This window comes from Pseudonaja textilis, chromosome 3, assembly GCF_049901715.1.
Source record: "Pseudonaja textilis isolate UNSWEBS1 chromosome 3, rPseTex1.2, whole genome shotgun sequence".
Classification (NCBI taxonomy): Eukaryota; Metazoa; Chordata; class Lepidosauria; order Squamata; family Elapidae; genus Pseudonaja; species Pseudonaja textilis.
Genome location: NC_141992.1, coordinates 74515892 through 74535253, shown reverse-complemented (window position 1 = coordinate 74535253; position 19362 = coordinate 74515892). Strand labels below are relative to the sequence as shown.

At 39.8% G+C, this 19362-nt stretch overlaps 1 protein-coding gene and 1 long non-coding RNA gene across 3 annotated transcripts in view; one reads left to right on the top strand and one right to left on the bottom strand.

Moving 5' to 3' along the window:
* Nucleotides 1-9996: 9996 nt before the first annotated feature.
* On the bottom strand, nucleotides 9997-12781 carry CCN1 (cellular communication network factor 1). The gene is made up of 5 exons (XM_026700262.2): nucleotides 12672-12781; nucleotides 12074-12290; nucleotides 11366-11704; nucleotides 11021-11223; nucleotides 9997-10903 (listed from the first exon to the last, which is right to left on the bottom strand). The coding sequence occupies exons 1-5, from the start codon at nucleotides 12732-12734 to the stop codon at nucleotides 10604-10606; spliced, it is 1122 nt and encodes a 373-aa protein (XP_026556047.1). The 5' UTR covers nucleotides 12735-12781; the 3' UTR covers nucleotides 9997-10603.
* Nucleotides 12782-15687: 2906 nt separating this feature from the next.
* Nucleotides 15688-19362, top strand: part of LOC148126166 (uncharacterized) — an 82165-nt gene continuing 78490 nt past the window's right edge. For both annotated transcript variants that reach the window (XR_015742904.1, XR_015742905.1), the window contains exon 1: nucleotides 15688-15955. This is a non-coding gene — a long non-coding RNA (uncharacterized LOC148126166). The remainder of the gene's footprint in view (nucleotides 15956-19362) is intronic.

Sequence of the window (19362 nt, the reverse complement as noted above, 5' to 3'; positions counted from 1 at the left end):
AATGGTCACTCCACCAAGCAAAGTACCAGCAAAGGAGGGGGAAAAAAACTCCAGAGAAGTTCCAGAGACAGGAAGTCTAATCCTGCCAAGAATGTAAAAAGGGTTAACGGCGAGGCAGTTTCTGTAAGCAACACCAGAATGTTTCCTACCTGCTTCCTTACAGGATTAGGCCAGTAATTTCTTCTAACAACCGGTTCTCCAAACTGCTTAGAATGTTAACAACCGGTTCTAGCGAATAGGTGCGAACTGGTAGAATCCCATCCCTGGTCACAACTACCATCTGCCTGTAGCAAAGAACTGGTGGGATCATAAGCCTGAAAAAGTGGTCGAAAATGAGCATGCAAAACTACTGTGGGACTTCCAAATACAGACTGACAAAAGTTTTGAAACACAATATCCTGGATATCACGATTGTGCAGAAGAAAAAAGTGTGGATCGTCAACATTGCCATACCTGGTGACAGCAGAATTGACGAGAAACAACTTGAAAATATCACCAGATATCAAGACTTGAAAATTGAACTACAGAGACTTTGGCATAAACCAGTGCAGGTGGTCCCAGTGGTATTTGGCACATTGGGTGCTATGCCTAAAGACCTAAGCAAGCACTTAAAAACAATTGGTGCTGACAAGATCACCATTGGTCAGCTGCAGAAGGCCACTTTATTGGGATCTGCTTGCATAATCCACCAAAATATCACGCAGTCCTAAACGCTTGGGAAGTGTTCGACTAGTGATTTGTGCTACGAAATCCAGCATAGTTTTCTCGTTTGTTGTGTACACTGTTGTTTTTTGTGTCAAATAATAATAATGTAAAATAATAATAATAATGAGAAGACAGGAACAGACAGGTAAGTGCCACCTATGTAAAGAAGCTGAAGAAACATGGACTACCTGGCAAGCTGCTGCAAGAAGATTGCAGAAACTGTCTACAAGCAGCAGCATGACAAAGTAGCAAAAATGGTGCATTGGAAGATCTGCAAGAAATACCATTTGCCTGTAAGCAAGAACTGTGGGGCCATAAAATAAAAAAAGTCATAGAAAATGAAAAAGTTAAATTGCTCTGGGACTTCAGAATCCAGGCAGGCAGGCACTTGCCACATAACACCCGGACTTAACAGTTGTTGATAAGACAGAAAAAAAAAGTCTGGATAGTGGATGTGGCAGTGCCTGGAGACAGCAGAATAAAAGAGAAAGAACTGGAGATGATAACAAAATACAAAGCCCTGCAAATAGAAATAGAACGACTATGGCAAAGGCAAGCAAGGGTAGTACCAATGGTAATAGGCGCCTTGGGTGTAATCCCAAAACAACTGGAGCACCATTTGAACACCACAGGCATTGACAAATTTGTCATCGGTCAGTTGCAGAAGGCAGCTTTACCTGGAACAGCTTCCATCCTGCAGTGATACCTTTTTTTAAAGAGTTTTTGTTTTTTTAAAAAACAAATACATATACAAAAGATAAAAATATAAAACCATCTTCCATTTTATATGCATTTTATGTGTCAGTTGGTTACAAATCTTTTGTGCTATCCTTTTGTAGTCATTACAGTTTATATCAATTTTCACATTGTCAAACTAACATATGCTTATATATTTATCAATTATTAATCATCCATGACTAAGCTATTTATTCCATCCTTTTATACGAGATATTCCAAATTTTATCTTAACATTTATGTTATACTTTCAACCAATGGTTATATATATCTATATTATGTTTTATATCAGTCTATTAAATTTCTAGCCTGCAGTGATATCTGTAACACCATCAAACATCCAGATTTGTCCTTGGTAAGGACTTGATAGGTAGACAAAAAGGCCAACCTCAGTCTGAAGATCTAGCTGGCTGTGTTGTTATTGTTGTTGTAGTTGTTATTATTATTATTAGCAATTTAATTGGCTCCAGTAATTGGTATATAGTTACTTCTGCATTGCAGATGAAATCATCTGGCAGAATCTGTAGATTGCCCCAGTTTCAGTTCCATTGTTTGTGCTTATCAAAAAAAAATTGATTAAATTTCATTGTTTTTTTCATTTTCATACATTTTGAAGCTGCTTCTCTACCAGATTCCTGGAGTTTTGTTCCTTTAGTGAGACTTTGCAAATTGTTCAATCTGATTTCAGGTAATTTGAATGCAGAGAGTGGCTATTGTCATTGCTATGATTAGATTAACATCAATATTTGTTGTAAAAATTATCATATCCACAGATGTAGAGATTTTTTATGTAGTATTAATTTCTGGATTTTATTTTCATTATTCTGAAATGCCCAAAACATAGAAGAATGAAAGAGGATTTAAAAAAAAACTTACATCATGACTATTATGATTCAGACATAATGATTCATCAGGATTATAGTATGTAATTAGGAGATGTAATTCAGAGCCAATTTCATCCAATTTACAAATCAAGCTGACATCAAATTGGAAGATGAAATAATCAGATTGGATGCATTTTCATTTTATCAAACCAGTTACATTTTCCAAATAAATTTAGGTCAAATTGAATGAACACTGTGAATCAACAATTTGAATCAGATCAGATCTGCATGTATTTGCTATTTATTAACTTTTTCATTGCCAGTGACCACTTGTACATTGTTTACAATACATATATATCAAAATTAAGACCAACTGTAATAAAATCAACAGTCAAAAACATATTTTATATTTATTTTTTACCCATAAACTTAACTTAACTTTGAGAGATTAGCTCAAAGTTACCCAATAAGTCCTTGAGGAAAGGCAGATTTGAACCTAGGTCTACCCACGTGTAGTCTTACCTTAACTACATTACTACATTACTACTGAGTTTGAATCATGGTAATGTAGAGTTATTTTTTCTTCAAGGCAAAGATTCTGGATATGAACTTGGCCTTCATAAACCATCAGCTATCTCTTGTAGCTAGATCATTTTAGCTCTTAGTTGTTTGAGGCAGGGAGGAGGATATTGAATTGCCAAAACTTGTTCTTTATTAGCCTCTCTCCCCTCTGATACGATTTTACATAAGTCAATACACTTGTTAACCAATCTGAACAATTCAACACTACCTGATGTCTTGTTTCCTTGAAAGCATGTCCAAAGATGTAGTGTATTGCAGAGGTTTAATAAGGTTTAATAAATTAAACTCTGTTGTGACCCAAATGTTTGCGACAGCATAAGGGATGTGTATGGATATGGTTGTGGATGAAACAAGTGAGCAAGTGAAGACTTGGGTGTTCTGGTATTTTGTGTTTTTTCCTGTTTAGCCTCTAAAATGACAACATAAAATTCTTCATGTAATTTGTAATGTTGGGAGGAAAGAACAGAGGGAGGAGGGAAGTCCCTGCTATTCAATGATATCACAAACACCCAGTAGTAAATCACTGTGTTGCTTCAACTGACATAATCTAGCACATTGCCTTAATGAGAAGGTTTCTCTACTCTTTTACTCTGTTGCAGAACAAGGGTGGCCCCTTGTGGCTCCCAGCCAATTCAATATTAAATAGAAGCCCACAAGAAAACTCTTATTTCTCATTTATCCTTAGAGCTGAAATTCAAACCTACTCTTACTCTCTTACTCTTCAGTCAGCCCCACATACAGGAATGAAATAGGCCCTCACCTCACAAAGTGTACATCAACTATTTCATAATTGAAATTGCTTTCTTTCCAAATACTCTTGGGAATTGCAGCTTGGTGAGGATAGTGATCATTTTATTACCTTAATGCCTCATAGAACTACAATTCCCAGTTAGGAAGTAATCGTTAAAACAAAATAAATATGGCTCTAGAGCAGTGGAGAAAGAATTGAAGTCAAGGTGATCAGAAGTGAGAAAATTGTAAGGAGATAATGTATCTGAGTGTTGAGACAAGAAGAATGACACATGAATAATAGGAGAAAACTACATACTTCCCAGGAATGTTGGTTGCCATTCTAACAATGATTTTTCCCCCTTTAATTGCATAGCATTAAGAATATGTTGTCGGTAAATCTGCTTTTGATTTTAGAATGGAAAGAGAAAGCTATGCTTTATAAAATTCCAAGAGAGATTGATCTATAGGATCTACATAGAAACAGAACACCTGACATAAAAATAATTCTTTCCAAGCTAAAACTAGCCTGCTAGGTGATCTGGCACAATCGAGCTGGACAATAAAGATAGCCTTTGGTGCACCACAGTTGAAGAGGTACTGGGTTGTTTCTGAAAACTCTAAACCAGAAGTGGGGAATGATAGCCCCTTCATGACTAGTGGACTTCAACTCCCAGAATCCCCAGCCCTGCTGTAAATGATGACCTTTGCCCTTATCTAAGTGCCATGGAATAGGAATACCATGTGCTTCGTGAGTTTCTGGGCTGCATCTTCTACCTCTTACACTCACTTTAGTGTAGACTGAAGTTCTTCAACCCCTTTGACCTAAGCATTGCATGATAGCTAAGCATACAGTATAACTACATTACTCTGCGCAGAGCTGCCAGAAGGCAAGAACAGTTAAGACAAAAGGGGCGACATGGGAGTAAGGCTTGGAGATTATTGGCCCCTCCCATAAGACATAAAGGAGGAGCAAAGGGACATGAGCCTTTGCAGGAAGCAACTTTGTTCACTCTGGTTGGTTTAAAATCTGAAGTTCAGTGCTGACTTTGTGCTCCGTCTGGCCTTGTACAGCTAATTGGCAATTTAGTTATTGACAACATTTCAAGGGAGATAAAGGTGGGTGCGGCAGACTTCTGTTTGCCACAGTCTGGGATTCATTATGGACTGTGAATGCATATAATTCACAAGCGTTGAAATAAAAACAAAGGTTTGGGGGAACAGCATGTGATTGTTACTGTCTCAGGAAGCCTTGGTCAACTTGGTGGTTATTAGCCTTTTAGGAACAGCAGTTTCTTGAAAGATCGTGCTTCTTGCAAACCCCAGTAATATTTTCTCTCGTATAGAAGCCAACATGTTGGATCTTTAATTCTGCACAAATATGATTGTTTGACATTGTATCAATGATGTTTTTGAAGAAATAAGAAATGGCTGAAAAGTCAGAGGGTCAGTTAAGTGTGGAAATAATTGTAAATACACATGACAGGCTTCATCAAATGCCATGTGACTTCAGGTTATGTACTCTAATATAGAGGACCATTTGCAAGTGTAAACATTTTAATCATAGAGTTGCTAATAAAATGATGAACAAACGTCTCCGCAAAACAATTTTTTGACTAGCAAAACGTTACAATCTTGAAAAAAATCTGGCTGTAATATTAAACGGTCAAGAAAATGTTTTTTTTTTAAATGTTCATATTTCTATCTTGTTCCTTTGCCATGCTTCACAGTGTGTCATTATATTGTCACAATGTTTGTGTAAAGCAGATTGAGTTCATAATATGTGAGGGTTTCAGAAATTAGAGTGGGTTTTGCATTTCTGTACTAGTCTCTACATCATGCTAGATCTTTGGTAAACTGGTTTTGTGTATGTTGTTATTCATCATAGGTACAATCATTTATTTAGTAAACGTTCAAAGTTATCACTACTGAAAAAAAATGACATATTACTGTTGCAGCATCATACACCATAGTCATGTGATCAATATTTGGCCACTTGGCAACTGCCGTGTATTTATGGTTTGCAGTGTCCTGGGGTCATGTGATCACCTTTTGCAACCTACTGACAAGCAAAGTCAATGCGGAAGCCAGATTTATTTAACAACTGTTACTAACTTAACTACAGTGATTCACTTAACTGGGGCAAGAAAGATTGTAAAATGAGACAAAACTCTCTTAATTGTCTTTCTTAGCAACAGAAAATTTGGGCTCAGTTGGCATAAAGTGAGCAACACTTAAGTCTGTACTACTGTATCAATTAGAAACATCAGAAAAGAACTCTGCAAAATGCCAACACTTATGATGTGACATTCTATGATCTTGGACAGATCATTATTTTGGTAAAATTAATTTGTTGTTAAATGTAGTTCATTTTTAAAGATGCTCTTACAACCGAGCCAAGATTTTATTGTTATATTCTTTACGGTTTAATTTGAGAAACAGGGTTTTGCTATCGGTTGTTCCTGCTAGAATGAAAACTGGGAAAATGCATATTTTAACTGTATTGAGATTTGCAACCTACCTTTTTGCCTGTGGGAGGCACTGAGAGCATTGAAATTACTAGGACTTCACTTTGTCTAAAAGGATGTCAAGAACAGCATAATAATTTTTCTGACAGACTGGTTACAAAAGCCCAGCAAGGTTAAACAATCACATTCCAACAGACCGAATCTCTGTGCTGAAAAATCCTGGTTTATCCATAAGCACGCTGTCTTTTTTTTTTTTTTAATATATTGCTTTTAGAACAATCTCTATAGCGAAATATGAAAATCACCCATATCTATTTTTCAAAAGACAATTTCATAAAATGGGGGAATCCATAGTCCAGCAGAGGACCAGTGTACACTTTAGGTTTAGCCTCTTGCACTTCGGATTTAATAACATTGCAGATAGCTAATCTAGGAAACGCCTCTGCTGAAAACCTTTGGGAGCCATTTGCAGTCTAAATATTGGACCATGGACCAACGGCTGATCTGGATAAGCAGAAGATTATTGTAGCCCTTAAAGTGTGCAGGACTCCAAATCTAGCTCCTGCATATGATAATTTATTCTTGGTTACTGATACATTGACTGTCAGTAACATCCAGCTATAGAACAGGAAGGCAAAGTTCATTGTTGCCAGGTATAGCTGAAAGAGAAGTGTTTTAATTTTTTCTGAAATATGAATTCAATTCAGTGTGGAACAGAAATTCACAGTGACATTCTATGAATTAACAAACTGCAAAAATGGAATCAACAAATGCATCCATGTTATCATAAAAAACTAATTCACAAATAGACCAACATGCAGAGCATGTTGTATTTTCATTCTCTGGATTAAATGGAAACCCAGCATGTTAAGCTCCAGTGAGCTATATATATAGAGAGGTCTTGGCATGTGCTTGTGCAAGCTTTGCACGAAGCCAAAGCACCAGCCTGAAGATGGCGAGTGGGACCTCATCAAAACGTTGCCAAGATGCTCTCAATCTTACACAGGAAAAGACCCGAACATGCCAAGACCTGCATACCTGTACCTGTGAAAATCTACAAAAAACAAATATACACACACACATATACCAGGAATTTATATTTCTAAAAAGAAAATCATTGTAAATATTATATGCGGTATTACAAATGTTAAGTTGATGACTTATGACAAAAACATTCTGAATTGGTAGAAACATGTCATGTCCCTATATATAGTAACTGATATGATGCTATGAAGAATGTTAGGTTGGATAGGTTTAAACAGCTATTGAGCCAAGCAGAACATGAAAGAAGAGGGCTTAAACAATCTCCACTGTTATTTAGTCCAAGTTTCTTTTTTAAAAATAAACTTTATTAGATATAATCTTTAAAAATATTGGTGGACTTCTGGTGGTGGACTTCTTTGACATACATTTTTGTCTTTAGATATTATGTTAAGTACTGTTTAAAAATTGTACATTTATATACATATATACATTTGATCTTTATACATTTTAATTCCTTTCCATTACCTTTCAGATAAATCATATAATCTCTTAAATCCTTCCTACTACTCCTTTAGTCGTTATTCCATTTTGCGAACTCCCTTTCATTTCCCTCCAGTGGTAAAATTTATTCCATATTATATAGTATTCTGACTCCTCTTTATCCTTCAATTCCCATGTCAACCTATCCATTTCAATGCATTGTAATATCTATCGCTTCATCTTCTCTAGCCTTCCAGTTTTGGGCAAACCATCATTACATGGGTTATTAGGTAGGTATCAACTTTACTGTACTTCTCTGCCATGATTCCCAATAAGAACATCTCAGGTTTGTAGTTTATTTTTAGCCCTAGGCTAAAAAAAAATAAATTAGTCCAAGTTTCTTTATCACACTGGAATAGTTTTTTTTTAAGTGTATGCTGCACAATTTGATGAAACTGTTTTGTGTTTTTAAGATTGGAAGGAATTTCTTGCTTTCCAGTAAGAATTGTGGGAGGTGCATTCATTATTTTTAAAAGAGGCATGCTTTCAATGATTTATTTTCGATTTGTGGGATCCTTCAACAAAATGTTGTCAGTGAGCCCTCTCCCTGAATAGATCTTCCTAATTCCTGCTGTTCCTCCTTCCATATCTTGTATCCTTGTCTAGAATGAGTAATTGCCCCGGAGAAAGGACAGGGCAAGCAATTATTATATTTGCTCTTCTTGAGAGGAGGCAGTGAATAGGCAGCATCAACATGACATTAGAAGCTAGAAAAGGCTGAGCAAGAGATCTATACTTTCAAATGCCCAATAAAGCCTCCTGCAACTGTTCAAATGTGTGTATTTTGCTGCTTTTTGACTTCGTGATATGACTACCCTGTCATTTAGTAAATCAGGCTTAGCCTAATTTTTCACTCTGTTATGCTCTGGCTACCAACGGAGGCCAATCAAACACCTCAAAAGGCCATAAAGTACCTGTAGTTGTCAAGCAGTGTTCGTCTTGGTTGCCTTAACATCTAATTATTCAAAGCTACACTGCCAGTAATCAGGGAGGATTCCCCTTAACTAACAGTGATTAACCATAATAGATTTGTTCCCATAGATTTTGAGCCATTTAAACTTACCACTTTTAAGGCCTTACACTCCCACTTTTCATCTCCAGGTTAACAATGGAATAATAGATATTTGGTGGGTCCATATCTTAAACATGATTGCTATCCCATAAGGGCCTTGGGAATCAACTTTTATCTGTGTGACAATATTAGTGGGTAGAACTTGAAGACAATATTGTAGGGTGAAGTTCTATTCTGCATGCAATTCATGTTAGATATTCTGTATATTCCATTCCTGTCTCATCTGGTTTCTTCTACTTGGCTACCAGTAAGCATACCTGGTCTGCACTGGGCTATGGGAAGAGAGGAACCTCCCGGGATTTCTTTCTAAATATTAAACTCTTTATATATTTTCACTGATTTATTTCCAGCCTCCCTCAAGCTGACTGGTGCCAATGCTCTTTGAATTATTGGCCACACAGGGCTTTTTGCAAAAGAAACACTTGATAATACATCTATATCAGAATTAGAGTAAATGAGGCAACTAATTAATGTGTTCCAGTTTAGACTGGGTAGCATCTAGATTGTGTGTGGCTTATTCATCAGGCCATTAAACCCCATTAGATAATGTAGAAGAATTCCAAATCCTATCAGTCTTAATCCTTGCAACTGGAGGTTAAATATTAATGAGATTTGCTGCTCAATTATGGGAATTAATGAGAAAAGAACGTTGCATGGCATAAATGGGACAAAAATGTCTAAAATAGTTCCTTCTGTGCCCATCCCTTTAGTTATTTGCCTGATCAAAGATTTATATTATTTGCAGGTAAAGGGGAAAACAAAGGCAAAAGAAGCTAGCTCTTAGCCTGGAGCAAAAAGTGAGGTGAATTCTTGGCATTCTTTTCTTTAATAATGTGTTTACTTTTAGTAAGACCAGTAATTGCTTCACCCTCATTTAAATTTGGTGAAACCACCTCCTGCAGACTGTAGAAAAGCACACAAAGAGCCCATTCACTTGCAGGAAGTAACCGTAGAAATCATACAAAGCACTGTCCTGCTTTGCTGCTGCTGTCTACTTCACTGAATCATGAGAAGAACATGTTTTAAATTAACAGGGTCTCTACCAAAAAGCAGTGGTTGATCATCATAGCTGTTAAGAACATCCTGATTACAGACCAACAACTGAACTGGGAAACAGTAGTGTGCTTAAAGATTTACAGGTAAAGAGGATTTCTTATTATGAAATATTCCCAACTCTTCCACCGCATCCCTAAAAGCATAATTAGCTCCAGGACCCTGGTAAGATGGCAGAACTTTTATATTTATCGTGAGCATGTTTATTTGCAAGAAAGACTCGTGTTAAAAATGCTACACAGAAGATGGAGTTATGATCCTGCTTGGCCCCCTCCCCTGTCAGTTTGAATCATATTGACTGAAATTAGGTAAATATTTCTTTATTAAATGATTAATTCTATAAATAAACTTTAATTCATTGAATATAAAATTAAATTATTTACAACTTATTCCAGTATTAAGGTTTTTTTTTCTCCCTCCAAGAACAAAGCTACATTTTGATAAATAAAATATTCAGCTTTAAAAACATCCAATTTCTGTTTGTTGATATGAAATACATAGCTGATGCTTATAGCTGCCATGGATGGGCACTCCAAAAGCGCCCACCTTGGAAAGGAGCATTTAACTTCCCCCATGACTTTCAAACAAAAATATGTTATGCTGAACAGTAGAAACTGAAGGTTTTCACTGCCCAGACAGACAAAACTTTGCATAAACAGATAGAAACAGAAATCAGTAATCACAAGTGCTCCAAATTGAAGCAGTAAATTTGCTCCAGTACTATGAAGCTTTAAGTATGCTCAAACTTTTGTAAGAGTAACCAGTCACACAGTCCGTGTTGTTCTATGTTGCCCTCCACTGGGTAAAGGCATCACTTCAATAAGAGTCCGTTTTTTTTCCATACTGGTACTTCAAAAATAAAGTCAGATATTAATTACAATCCTCCTGCTCAAGCCTGCACACATCACAACTTAGTCCCTAAATTTGTGGATGTCATTGAATAGCTGGTAATTAGGGTAAGCCTCATTTCCATGGGGACAATTGTAGCTGCATCTGCAAGACTGGATCATCATGACATTCTTGGTGAAGGTCTCTCCATCATCACAGTGGAACTGGACCTTGATAGTCCTGGTTTGTTGAGGAGCGCAGCATCGGCCATCCACACATGAGCCACAATACTTTGGGCGGTACTGTTTCACACTTGAGCATCCTGCATAAGTGAACTTGACTGGAATGTGAGTCTTTTTGGTCTTGGTGCACTTCTTTCCCTTCTGGAAGAAAAGAGATTGTGTGGTTAGCCAAAACTCTTGACTAAAAGACATGCGTGCCCCCCACCCCATCTAGAAATGACCACAAGAAGAGGGTGAAGATAAGGAAGACCCATTTACCTTCAAGGAGTCATAACTAGGCTGCCCACATGGCCTCACTTCACATATCCTGGTCTCTTTAACCAGCCTACATCCAGGATTATCATTGGTGACTCGCGTAGAGACTCCAGTTCCACAGGTCTTTGAACACTGAGACCATGAAGTTGTTTGGACTAGGCATTTTGGATTCTCAAATGAATGGCTGTGAATGTCGGTTTCAAAGACTGAAAAACAGAAGGAAGGAAAGAATTAAGTTTCTCATACTTAGGACTTAGCATGCCTAGCAAAAAGCCTGTAGACATCTCTATATAACCCTATCACTACTTGGTATTAGAGGAAAATGTGCAGCCAATATTTATAACTCACCTGGCAAGATTCTCTGCTTTCTTTTCATCATGGATATTAACTTCTTGTTTCTGGTCAACTTTCCTTCAGAAGCATCCACATCAAAACCTTTGTCAATGAATCTTTCCAGGTGATCTTTGGAGTCATCACAGACCCATTCCTCACAACACTGCCCAGGGACTTTTACTAGTCTTGGGTTAGGACAGCCCAAATTTGGAAGGGAGAGTTCTTGAGAGCAGAGTGGGATGCAGCCAACAGCTCCATCGATGCATGTACACTGGTGTTTGCAATTGGGCTGAAAACTTTCTCCATTCTGATAAATTTTGGAGTTGTATTCGCAGGGTCTTCCTTCTGACTGTGCTGTAAAGGTTTTTAAAAAAGGGAGAAACCATAAGTTGGGCTTCCAATTTCCTCTAGCAGAGTGGTTCCCCCCGCCCTTGCTCTATTAAATCCAGTTTATGGGTAAAGAGCCCTACAATCCCCCAGAGCTTTAGGCTAGAACAATAAGTTAGTCAGGAATCACTTTTCCTTATGTGCTGTTACTGCAGTCCAGACATAGTGAATTGCATTCCAGACTGCTGAAGTAATATGCCCTTCTGCCAATCTACCACCAACAAAGCATAACCATACATGGACTGAAAAATTTCTAAACTTCACTATGACAAAAATGGGTTCGTATATATCTGCATGAATGAGATGTTAAAAGAGCCAAGCTACCAGCACTCTTACCTCTGCAGATTCCTTTCAGAGCCGTGGAACTGGCGCCAAAGTTGCATTCCAACCCTTTGGTGTGATCACAAGGCTGCATCTTGCTGCAGTCCTCATTGAGCTGTTTGGCGCAGACTTTACAGCATTTACAACCATCCAAAGCCAGACCCACTCCTGGAGCACATTTGGGGACCTCCAGGGGACATTCACAAGTGTCTGGGCAGGAAGAAGAAACCACCTGCGGAGGAGAAACAAACGAACCATAGCTATGAGATATAACCGCCAGCTGTAAACAAGCTAGTGAAAGCCATCAGCTTTCCTCTGCCCTAAAGTAAGCAAAACGTTCAGGAAGTTCACTCAGCTACAGCCATTCAGTACTTTTTTTTTTCATCTGGAAGTTGTTGAAGAGGCTTGCTTTGGAGTTATGTCTTAAACCCAAACAGAAATGTGGGCCCCTGTTCTAACACACATTCACACATGCGGTATTTTTTCTTCTTCTTGCATGCAACTTTATTTAAAAGAGAGAAGGGGGCACATTTCTCACTGAAAATAAACGAAGAGGAAAAAACAACAGCAACAACAACCCTGCACCCATTTGAAATCCAAATCCAATACCTACCCTATTTACTAACTGAAGGAGGGCAAAAGCCAGGATCAAACAGCTGGTTCTCTGCGAGTTCATCTTCAACCGTTTTTCAGACGCTGCAGATTATACGGTCCTTTTTTTTTCTTCGCTCAAACCGAAGGAAGGAAGGAGGAAAAAAAAAAGAGAGAGGGAGAGGAGCAAAAGAAGCAGGACTTGGGGGAGTTCGTTCTGCTCTAGCGGTATTTTTCAAAGAAGGGTCGAATCCCGGAGGAATGCTGAACGCCTTCGCGACCGGCTCTAGCTTCTTTTTCTCGAGAAAGCCAGCAAGAAGGCACCGGGTCTCTTTTCGCCTTTTTTTTTTCTCCTCTGCTTTTGCTCTTCCGCCTGACGTTACTGAGAGCACTTTGCCTGTCTGAGCAGAGGCAGAGTGGGAGCTGCCTTATATACCGTGTCGCTGCCGCCGCGTGCTGCAGCTCCGCTGACGTCGAGCCAGAATTCTAAAGCATCAGGAATTCTAAAGCATCTCAGGAATGTTTCCTTGGCGCGGTTTGCATCCAAGCTCCTCCCTGTCTAAGGGCTTCATGCATGGGGAGGTGGAGGGCGGGAGGGAGAGCTTACAGCAAGGGCTTTCTTTCCTTTCCCCCCCCCCCTCCTCCTCTTCTTCTTCTTCCTCTTCCTCCTCTTCCTTCTCCTCCTCTTCCTCTTCTCTTCCTTCTCCTCCTCTTCCTCTTCTCGTCCTCCTCCTCCTCCTCTTCCTCTTCTCGTCGTCCTCCTCCTCCTCCTCTTTTCTTCCTCTTCCTCCTCTTCTTCTTCTTCTTCCTCTTTCCACTCTTCTCTTCCTCCTCTTCCTCCTCCTCTTCTCTTCTCCTCCTCTTCTTCTTCCTCCTCTCCTCCTCCTCCTCTTCTTCTTCCTCCTCCTCCTCCTCCTCCTCCTCTTCTTCTTCCTCTTCCTCCTCTTCTCTTCCTCCTCTTCCTCTTCCTCCTCCTCTTCTCTTCCCCTCCTCTTCCTCCTCCTCCTCCTCCTCCTCCCTCCTTAGTTTCAACTTATGAAACCATCCTATACACAGCTTTGGGTTTTCCTCCCTTTCACATTTCATTTCCTCCACTTGGGGCCTGGGAAACTGGTGTCTTGTAGCAGATTGTCCCTAGGACGGGATTGGCTAAATTAGTAGCTTCAATGCCAGGGAAGCTTGGAGGAAAAAAGTGTGTGTGTATTGATGGGAGGGTAGGGGGAGAGGAACGGGAGATGGGAAGGGTACAGGACAGAACAGCCATGCAAATATTTTCGACATTTGGGTGTGATCCAAAGCTGGAACAAAAGGGTGCATTCCCCCCCACCACCCCCAAAAACAAACCTGGTGGCATGGTTTAAGCTTTATGAATGGGATTGTGTGTGGAGAAACTCTACACTGGTCGTCCCCATTTCTTAGGCGTTTGAAGGGAGGTGGGAAATATATGTTTCTCTGCCTTTACGTTTGGGGGGGTTGTAGTTACAATCTGGCCCCTCTGCGCCTGAAAGCTTTGCTCCCGCTATTCCAGGTCACTGCAAGGAACACAAGTTGGCAAGCAAATGTTCTGATGTGCTTTTAACAAACCTGAGTGGCTGCCATTATTTATTAGATTTTTAACCTGCCTTTATTATTTTATCAGTAACTGAAGGCTGTGAACATACTTAATACTTCTTCCTCCACCTCCCCTTGTTCCCTGCAACAACCTTATGAAGTGGGTTCATGAAGCGGAAAGAGAACGACTCATCCAAAGTCACCCAGTCAGTTTTCAGGCCTAAAGTGGGACTAGAATTCACAGTCTCCTACTTTCAAGACCAGCTACACCATTGATTGGGATGTTATAATAAGGCCTCCTACCTTGAGCAGTTGGGATGGACTAGAAGCCTCCCGAGGTCCCTTCCAGTCCTATTGATTCTATTGTCTAATCTGACTTTCATCTTTCACATTCATACTTGGATGAAAAGGTTTTGGATTAGCTTTCCGCTTTGATTGTAATACACTTTGGAATGAAGGTTTTTTAAAAAGACACATTTCTTGATTTTTGATGTGTTTGCAGGTTGGGATACAGGCTGAAGGTGAGGAGGAATAAGAGGCTTCAATAAAAGCAAATGTGAAAGCTTCAAAGCTGTGCAAATAGAACAGTTGAACTTGCAGTGACCTTTAATTCTGCCCTAAGTCAATATAATAAACACTTAAATTGCATGCTCCAATTTACACATTAGCTATCAAAGCAATGGCTTTAAAATTATGAAATTGTTTAACTATATCTACTTTGGAAAAAAAAGTTTGATACAGTATCTTGGTGTTTTAACATTTGCATTACATTCAAAATGCACATGACCGCAAAACTCCACTATTTACAATTCTTCAGAGTCCTACATTTTGTTGAGGGCCTGAAACAGGTTTTTTTTTAGGCCTGTCAGTAATGTAAAGCAACAGTAGATCTTCAGAATATTTCTCCTCTTAATACTTAATAATATTAATATTTACTTATAATTAATGCTCTTTGCTAACAATTCTTATCTTGTTTGAAGCTGGGGGAGCCGGTTGTTCCTAGCTTTTGTTGTTACCATTTGACTTCATGGCTGTAAGTATTTCCAGATGGTGATTCAGACACTAGACGTAACAATATTTCCATATTTGGTAGAGCAGTAGCCTGCATTTTGCACATTTTTCTACTCTGTTATCCAACCACAAAGCATTCCTGACAGCTTCAGATACTGTTAAATATAGACTTCACTTTTGCTCCCAGGGCAGGAAATTCTTTGGAATTCCTGATGGGGTGTATTTCCACCTCCCACCCACCCTCTTCTTCAGTGGTCTGCCTATTATGGTTTAGGAGGAACAGCACTGGAAATAATAATTGTGGTTTGCTGATGAGAGGTGGGGGTGGACTGGCTCCTTTTATGTGAAATACAGGGATCCCACTTGAGTTTGTAGCTAATTTTATTTCAATAGAGGTCTTAATGTTTGTTTTCAATAACTAAAACAGACCAGAGCAACCTGCAAAAATCCAACAAGGCAAGTCACTTGCACACACACACACACAAAGCAAGTGATTAACAGGAGGGGGAAGAGGGAGGTGATGTGAGGGGGAAGCAATGGGATCGACCTGGCTGCCTTGTTGGTGTCTTACATGTGCTACTCAGTCACAGGGGGGTGGCCATGCAGGGGTGGGGAACTCACCCCTTGCCAGCCCTGCTGCTGCTTTGGAGGAGGAAAACCCAAGCTGCCTGCTCTTGCCAGAGTTTAAGGAGGTTGTAGTGCATGGAAGGAGACCTGCCACAGGGGCTGTGAACATGTGTTGGGGTAAGTGTTGCTCCTGAGTCCTAATCTGAAGAGGTGCAGCAGAGATATATAGAACTGTATGTGTCTGTTAGATATTGTGAGGAAGGAAGGAAGGAGGGAGGGAGGGAGGAAGGAAGGAAGGAAGGAGTGAGTTTTCTTGAAATTTAGAAATCATCAGATATTCTTTTTCTCTCTTTGGGGAAAGGGGTTGGGTGCCTCTGCGGCCAGGGAAGTAGGAGCAGTATAATAGAGCCAGTGTCTTGTATAGGTGGAGGCTCTAAGCCTCAGGCTGACTCGAATCCAGTGATGTTTCCACAAACAAACTAGGTTTGGTCTCAGACATATAAAGCATATTTTCAAGTTGATACTAGACATCTCTCTGTCCTCCCCCTTCTCTCCCCGGCCACCACCCAGCTCCCGCACACATCTTCTCCCTTCTGCCAAAGAGCAGACGCGAGGCTGATGGATAAGGGTCCATCTTCGGGAGGAAATTCCCCACTCTCCATCTATTTCTGCCCTGCTGAAGGCAACATGAGGAAACCATCTGGTCCGCGAGGTTGCCAAAAAAGAAAAAAAAAGCGGGGCTCGGGATGAAATAACTGTTTGGGTTGCTTCCCTCCCCCCACCTCCAACAATTCCCGCCCTCTCCTCTTGTTCCAAAATGAATACCCTCCCCAAGGGAAAACGCTGTTTCAGCTCCCCCAAATATCGGCAGCAGCGAAGGGGCCGCTGCCCGGAGCAGGAGCTCGCTAAGAAAACGGTCGAGGCTGCAGAGCCGCCTTTCAGCTGCCCGGATTGCGCGGTTGTTCCTAGCGATGGGGAAGAGAAGGGAGAAGAGCTCTTCCTCCTCTCCGGCCTGGCTCCGAGGACCCAAGACTGAGAAGCGGGGAGCGGGATGCGGAGCGGAGGGCGATGCTCCGGCCAAAGTGACTTCCGGCCTTGGCTGAATGAGTTTCCAGCCCCCGCCATATTTGGTGAAAGCTTAGAGGACTTGGTCCTCGGCACTTCTACTAAGACGGTGGCGTAGAGGGATGGAGCCCGGCCAGAAATGCTCCGAAGGACCTTGGATTGCATACCGAAGATGCATGTCACTTGAGAATCTCTAAGAACATGTTTTATCTCTCCCTGGAGAGATAGGAATATTGCTTCCTCTCCTGACGGAAAAAGAGTGCTCCTAGGCAGCCATTTCCTGCTTTTGAATGGCTCTAATGAATCCTATCTAGGTTGTTTCAAGGTTCATTTGTGAATCCAAGCCAAGGAGTGGGAAATAGATGAAGTCTTGTGAAAGAAACGAGATGGCTATTTTGGCAGCACCAATTGATTTATTTCTTGGCTGAACTTACACCCCATCTTTCCTTCAGGAGCAATTTGCACAGACCTCGCTCCTCCATTTTCCTCACAACATTTTGGGTGCCAAGATGGTGTAAAAGAAAACAACTGGGGAAAACCACTTAGCAAGCTTTCATGGCTCTGGGTGGGCTTCGTTTGGCTTCAGGTCCCCTTTGTGAAGCAGTGAGGCCCAGAAAATGTGCCTTCCTTGTCATTCACCTGCTTGAGGCCCAGAAAATGTGCCTTCCTGGTCATCCCCGTTTGATGGAACGTCTTCTTCTTGTAGATTCAGATTGCCATCTTTTTGTGAAGATCTAGCTTTTCCTCCAGGTACTTGGGCTAGGCAATTAATGGAACCCAGCAAGATTGTGTGGTGTATGTAGATGAGGTTTATGTTGTAGCACGTTGACATTTTTTTAAAAAAAACATTTTTTTTGTATGATGTTTTTAGTCCTTTGCTCGTGGGTTCCAGTGGTAGATGGACAGCCATTTTTATTTGCTGAATAAATAAAGACATCTCTGTGTCAGTCCAACAATGTCTGAAGAGGTTGCATTTTACTATAGGCATTTCTGCCCTGCTTGACCAAGTAATCAGAGGAAATTGATTGGAAACATCACTGTAGAATCACTAGTCAAGCACTAAGAAATCTGAGAAGGGTACTTAAATTATTCTTGAAATAATGTGAAAACTTGACTTACTCTCCAGCTCTACAAAAGTACTTTAGAGGTAGTGCCAAACCTTAGGAACATCTGTCAGAAGCAATTCCTACATAAAGTAGGGATGCATTTAATACCTTTAACATTTTTACATTAACTCATTAAATATCTGTCTTGATCCAGTTCAACCATGACCTGGATGTTACATGCTCTTTTCTTGTATGAAGAAAATGCAGTCATCCTCTCAGTGACAAGGGAATAAAAATGCCAGGCATGTAAGATTGATATTTAGATGTAAATTATTAGAAGCAAAGTAATTCTTTTCCACAAAGAAATTCAGTTCAAACCTTTATCGTCAACACACATGTGTACAATGAGATTGGCTTAGGCTCCCTTAGTGCACCCTCACAACACAAATACATCTCAATAACTCAGTGAAAGAAAGAAAATCCCTAACCCAGTAAATCATACTAACAAACACACAATCCTCTATACATATATGTGCATAACATTATATTATATTACACCAGTGTGAACATGTTGCACTTTGAGCCAGCCTGCAAGTCTATCATACTACATAGTTATGTTGCATTCAGGAGTCTGACAGCTCACGGATAAAAGCTGTTCTTTAACCTGTTAAATGGCAACGTCTGTGGAGATTGTCAGTCACCCAGGTCATGGTTGTTTCAAGAGACAACTGGACTTTCTGGTTTTTCTTTGAAGATGTTTGGCTTTTCATCCAAGAAGCTTCTTCAGCTTGTTACATATAATTGCCGTTTAGCAACTGTTAAATGGCAATTATATTGTAATCTAATGATTATATTAAAAGTTAACTTTAGATACCTAGGGACATTTTTCAAGCACCCACGAAGTGGGAAAGTTGGATGCTATCTCATCAGTCCCATTTCTGTATGGGCAATTGCGCTCTTCAGGGCCAAGCGATAGCTTTTCTAGAGGCATTCTACATTCAGATCCATTCATCTGTTGTTTTTTTCTTCTCTCATTCTTACCAAGCGTTTTTCCTAGTTCATCCAGTCATATAATACATTCAAAACATAAGATTTTTGTTACAGTGGCCATTGTTTCAAAGGAGCAGTCAGCTTTTTCCCCCCAGTACCGATTGGTTCTTTTTATAATCTATATAATCCTAATATTTATCTTCAAATCCATAATTAGGGAAACCATTGCTTTAACTATTCTATTTATTGTCATAGACACTACCTTAACATTTAACATTTTATCTAAGCTTGACACTGCCCTATATTGTTCGTTGTTGCCTATGCTTGAGCCCAAGAAAATAAATCTAACACTTATACTTCTTTACCATCAATTCTCAATATCAAACATGCTGGTTTACATTATTTTTGTCTTGTTAAATTTGTAACATTTTCAGAACCTATTTTCACATTCTAGCTTTACCTTCTTGATGAGTTTTTGTAAAT